At 38.0% G+C, this 6,106-nt stretch overlaps 1 protein-coding gene across 1 annotated transcript in view; it reads right to left on the reverse strand.

The window, feature by feature from the left end:
• The window catches only part of cachd1 (cache domain containing 1), an 83,819-nt gene extending 82,695 nt beyond the window's left edge, over positions 1-1,124 (reverse strand). Inside the window, exon 1 of the mRNA XM_034147505.1 lies at positions 885-1,124. Coding sequence (XP_034003396.1) covers positions 885-1,124 — 240 coding nt within the window. The remainder of the gene's footprint in view (positions 1-884) is intronic.
• Positions 1,125-6,106: the final 4,982 nt, after the last annotated feature.

Consider the following 6,106-nt stretch of genomic DNA (forward strand, 5'->3'; position numbering starts at 1 on the left):
AATGTCCCACTCTATTTACTGCTTTTCTCCCTTTCATATAATTAAACTAAATATGTTTTTGTTATAAACTCATGATCGAAAATAACAAGCAATGTGATCCCTGGAAACCTGTAATTTGCATTTTTCACTAGCTTCTGATATTTTAATATTTACCAAACAACTATTCAATTACTCCAAAATATTCATCAATAGATGACCTGATCCTTGAAACTTAGACAAAACAGATATATTCCTGTTATTGGATGTTCAGGAGACCTATATAATAATAATAATAATAATAATAATAATAATAATAATAATAATAATAATAATAATAATTAAATACATTTATCAAATAGCACATATCTCAGACACATTGTTAAATTATAACCAGCGTTTTTATCTGCACAATGATGTAAGCATCTTTATAACCAGGCACAGGTATAATGTTGTTGGATAAGGGCCAATCCACAACCAAATGTTACTGCATGGCTGATTTTCATGATGATCATTGTAGGCGACAATGTTTTCACCTTTTCAGCAGACACATGCAATCCCACACACATCTAACCTTTTATAAAACAATCGCTTTTCAGCAGCTCATGGTATAATAAAGGAGAAACACAAGCCCCCCACAACACCAAATCTCCAGTGTGTAGATGTCCCAGATAAATGGGTCCCAACTTCAAAGCACTTGTGGTTGGACTGGTGACAAAATAGCTCATTGTTTGGTGAGATTGTAAAAAATATTCTGTCAACAAAGTTTCCATGATTATCGTTTTTGTGTTTTACTATGCTGTTTACTATCAGTCTGACTATTTAAATCCCTTTAACTCTAAGCGGCGGAGGAATATCTTCCAGTTTTACACACACACGATTTTAACACATTTCTCCCCAACGTTTACCTGCATAGTAAAGACTCCCAGCTCCTGTGAGGACAGCCTTTTCATCTGATCGGCCAAAACTTGAGCTTCTTCCAGGATGGAAAACTCCGTCTCTGCTCTGCAATATCCACATGAAAGAGCCAAGCAGATTAAAACGAAGCTCCACGAAAAAGCCCTGTGAAACCGAAGGCGTTTATCCCGAAAAGCAGCGCGTGTAATCGGCGTCAAAAGCAGCGGTTTCTCCCCCGTCCTCCTCGCCATGATGGCTGTGGGTCCTGGAGAAACACGAAGTCTGAGCTGGTGGCGGAAAAAAAACTTCAAGGGAAACTACTTTTACAACTTTGCAACGTAGAGAACGTGTGCCATTTATCTTGGGTACAAGTCTCCAACATTTCCAGCAACGCAAACCATTGCAGCTCCTCGAAACCCTTCCAGAGAAGAAAGTAGATCCATGCGGGAAACAAGACACGAGTTTTCTTTTTTCACGTTGTCGGTGTTCCGTCCTCGGTTAGTCGCTCCAACTCCTGGAAGTCTGGCAAAGTGTGTGTGAGCCGGAGATTCACCACAATGGGGGTGAAAGTGGGAGGCGTGGAAACACAAGAGTCCTCCCGGCGCCTGGATCTCCGGATCGGGCTTTCATGGCGCCTTCAACTGCTGCTGGGAAAACACACAGTAGTAAAAACAGCTGCCGTGGAATGGCCCTGAAAATAGTGCAAAGACCACAAGAAAAGTTAGCTTCTTTAATCTAACTAGAGAAACAAGGACATTAATATTTTTTTCATCAACCTGTTTGTAAAGTTAGCGACAAACTCGCTAAATCCGAGAAATGCCATATGTTCCTTTAATGCACCGCGACTTCTAACACCACCATGGATGTATAAAGCAAGCCTTTTCAACATCTTTGGAAATAATGTCTCTAAATAAAATGTTTCCACAAAGCAGTTCAAAGGTTGGGAAGCACATAATTCACACATTTTAAATGGTTTACTTGAGTCAGGTAAATGTTTTTTAAGTAGGCTAACACAAAATCACAAAACTGCTTACAAATAAAGAGTCGGCCTGAACACTCCTAGTATGAAAACCTCCAGATGAGATGTTAATGGGGAAACGGAATATCAGGTCAGAAAGATCTGCAACTCACATTTAAACAAACTGGGTATAACAATTATGGAATTTGCCGATAAAATGCATGTAGAAGATTTTCTCTGCAGTTTGCTTAAACCCTTATTTCCCACAAATAAATCCAGAGAACATGATCTAAATGCCATTAATCATATCGGTGACTGGCCATTACTTACCCATTTGTAAGGCCCTAGAATGCAATGATTTTAGCCTTTTTAATGTTAACTCCACATTTACTTGTATTCCCTTGTTTCAAGATACCTACTGGATTAATGATAAACCCACCAACTGCATGCTTTAGTCTTTCTCTTTTGATCTTTATATATACAGTCTATGCTTTTGATACAGGGTCAGTGTTGTAAATGCTTTTTGGAGTAGTTTACCTACCAGCAGAGACTCCACTCCTGTGAGAATCCAGTTCGGGCTTTTGTTTCACTTTGGTTGAGAGGCTTGTTCATTTGAGCAATTCACATTTTCATTTCTCACTGCAAATTAAAATCATCATCTTTTTCTCTCTATACTTCATTTGATTGATATGGCCTCTTGCTATCCATCTCACTGTTTCTTGCACATTTGGGGAGATTTTTCGGTTGTATTCATGCACAAAATATCTTTTACATGGCTGTTTGATCTGTAATAATGGGGTTTATCCTGTTTAACAAACTGAAGTTGTCAAAGAGATTTACTTTTTAAGCTTAGTAACTGATGTTGGCTCTGTCAGAAAATGCCCTGCATGCCCACCATGATGGTTCCACTATGAAGCCAAAATATCTTCAATGCCTTGTACCTGAGATGTCATCTGTAAAATGAAGGAGTATTTTTGATCTGTGATGTCTAACAACATCCTATTGTTACATTGGATGCAGTAAAGCTCCATACTTTAGTGGAAGTAGTTCTTTCTTTGCCAAAACTGTTTATTTGCTTTAATTGTCTTCTCAAGATTGAATTCATATGGATGTTATTTCTTATGAAATACAAGTGTGATTGATGCAGTGGACCTTTGCAAGCCAGGGATCTGCAGCAGGAAAAGAGTCCCTGACTCCAGACTTTACTCTGCTCCTGAATGAGTGAGTCGTCTGTCTGTGTCTTTGGCTGCAGACGCCATCAGATGTTTGCATGGCCGTCAGACTCTTTTAGACACTTACAAACACAAGGATGTTTGTCAAGTGGCCAAACGCAGTGTGTGTGTGCACCACATGCATTATCAGTTCCCCAGAGAATCCCTGTTTTGTAGGCGTTGTGTTGTTTCACCTTCATATTTCAGTGCAACAGATACAAGTGTAGTTTGTTTGCAACACACTCTTTTTTTCTGCACACAAATAGTGACTGTTTTTTAAGGGAACTCATTTCCTGAATTGGTTGCAATATTTGCACAGTAGAACATTGTATATATAGATCCTTGTGCAAACACTATAAATAGTTTATGAATTTACATAATGAGAAGCAGACTAAAATATCTCAAAGTAACTATGTCATCTAAATGCCGCAAAATGATATGGTCAATTTCTCCTCTCCTCTCCTCTCCTCTCCTCTCTGCCACAGACCTCATCAAAGCTCTGCTGTCAGTGTTTATGAGTTTGGAGCATTTAAAAAAACCTGCTGAACCTGTTTTTGTGTGTGTGTGTGTGTGTGTGTGTGTGTGTGTGTGTGTGTGTGTGTGTGTGTGCAATTTTGCATCCTGAATTTACATTAAGACGAGGGCCTATTGGTTTAAGGACTTCATAAAGTACTAAACTTAGAGAAGTTATTTAAAATGTTGTTATAATTGTAAATTCTGAAATGAAGAATAAGTTTAGGCTGAATTGGACTATTGCAGTAGCTTTCATTTTATGTCTACACCTCGCCAAGGTTACCAATAAGATGGACTTACTAAAAAAGGTATGATAAATTCATCTCCAAATCCATCCGTTACTACACAAATAATTGGCTTATAAATCAGTAAGATACATGGCACTAATTTGACTTGCTCTTGTTGTTTTTTCACTTAATCTCTAGGATCATTTTCAGTCTGCTGCTCAGCAAAAGCAATGCATCTGTCTGTGAAATAACTCCTCCTAACTGGCTGTCTGACTGGCATGTCTCTGTGGGGAGGGCTCTGCTGGTTTATTCAGGGCAAAATATTTCAGTACACAAGAAAACGGGTAGGGTGTTTTTATTAATGGAGGAAGAATTATTTGTCTTACAGGATTACCCCATTTGCATTATTTTTAATTACAGCCAAGACCCACAAAGCCACCTGGTTTGGGAAGATAAAGGAGAGAAATTAAGGCTGATTAGTCTAGGATTCAGGGTTTTGAATATATTAAATAGATACACAGATTTTGGGGAAAGATGCGGGGAGGTCCTGCTTAAAGCAAGACAGGAAGACTCCGGGGTTTCACATCTGGCTTCAAAGGCAGCTCTGACTGAGAGAGAATTGTATCACACGTGACCAGGAAATATTTGGCTAAGGATCTTATGTTACCGGTTACCTGGGGAAGTCGAGATTAGATTTTAAGCCAGATTCAGTAAGGTTACACAGTCTCTGATATAAGAGTACTGTTCTACTGTAGTAGGTAAGTAGGCAATGCAAAAACCAGGTTATATAAAGCCAAAGGCAATGCAAATGACTTAGCATGAAAGTTCCCAGTCACAATAATCAGTAAACACAGGGGTTGATAGTGACACATACAGTAAAGGCTTGTTAAGCGTTTACAGCTAAACTGTTGTTGGCAAATCAAGGCACTTATAACATAGTTGGTTGTGTACACAGGTAGAAATTACCACCAATACAGAAAAGGCACACACATATCCACTAGATTATGTACATCTTTTAGTAAAAAGTGAGATGATTGTTTTAGTTTTACTCCTACTCTTGTTTGACTTTTGTTGTATCTCCTCTTTATATCTTAATGCTATAATCCTGTTTCTTAATATGTGTAGACTACAGGCCCACAAATACTTACTAAGTATATTTGATAGAAAATAAACTTGTTTCCTTTAATTTTAAAACAAATTAACAAAAGATGCACACCTCATTCAAGAAAAAAATATTCCTATTTTTTTTAATATATAAGATAACATTGTAATGCTTGCTTCACATTTGTATTGGTTAGCTGAATGACTTGGTAGCATGACAGTTGATATTGGTTATGATGAATTACATGAATGTCCTCACCGCTGCTCTTTGCCACCTCTTCTCAGCTGGTCTTGGGTCAGCCTCAAACCATTCAAAGGAAATGTTTTGGTGACAGCTGCTCATAAGACTCCTCAGTTTAGACATCATCATGATGAAGAAAATAATCATCTAATCAGAAAGAAAAAGAGGAAGAACAGCACAAGCCAGAAGGTTACAATAAGGCCATTAATGTACTATCCACATGTATGCCTCGCACTTTCAAAGCTCTAAACAAGGATGATCACCGGGGCTCAAAATGGCAACTCAGTAATCATCTAAAGTAGAAACAGAAATAATTTTAGACGTAAACAGAGCTGACTTACTCACTGGCCGCATCAGAGCTTAAGCTTTAGAGTCTCTGGGCATCCATCCATCTCCAGACAGGAAACGCTCCAGGGACAAACTAGCTAGACCCAGTTCGTTTTAATGCATGTCAGACCCCTGTGATCATACAGCTATGAAAGAAGAGCGAGAAAGAAGAACAGAAAGAAACAGAGTAAAAAGGCAAAGAAGCTCACATTGCTCAGGTGTCACAGACGGGCATGAAAACACAGCTTTAGGCTAAATAATATCTGTTGACCTATATGAACATTGCAGCATTATTTGAAATGGCCCTTACAATAATAATATTAAAATAAAAAAATGTATGACCTTTACACAGGATTGAAGCATCAAAATGCGGCCCTGTGCAAATGGCTTAGTAGGCCCATTTACTTAGTTACATTACTTTCTCACACATGTATGAATATAAATTCTGAACAACCACTATGCATCCTTAGATATAAAGAAGTTGACTCTTGTTTTTAGTTGCTCTCAATGTACGCTCAACAGAACAAGTAAATAAGTTGATATGATGCTAAACGTAGGACTATAATGTACAGATGTCTACAAGAAAAACATATAGAGACTTGTATTTATAGATATGTATGCAATCTATACCAAAAACACCAATAACCAAAACACA

Source organism: Trematomus bernacchii, unplaced genomic scaffold (genome assembly GCF_902827165.1).
Source record: "Trematomus bernacchii unplaced genomic scaffold, fTreBer1.1, whole genome shotgun sequence".
In the NCBI taxonomy this organism is placed as follows: Eukaryota; Metazoa; Chordata; class Actinopteri; order Perciformes; family Nototheniidae; genus Trematomus; species Trematomus bernacchii.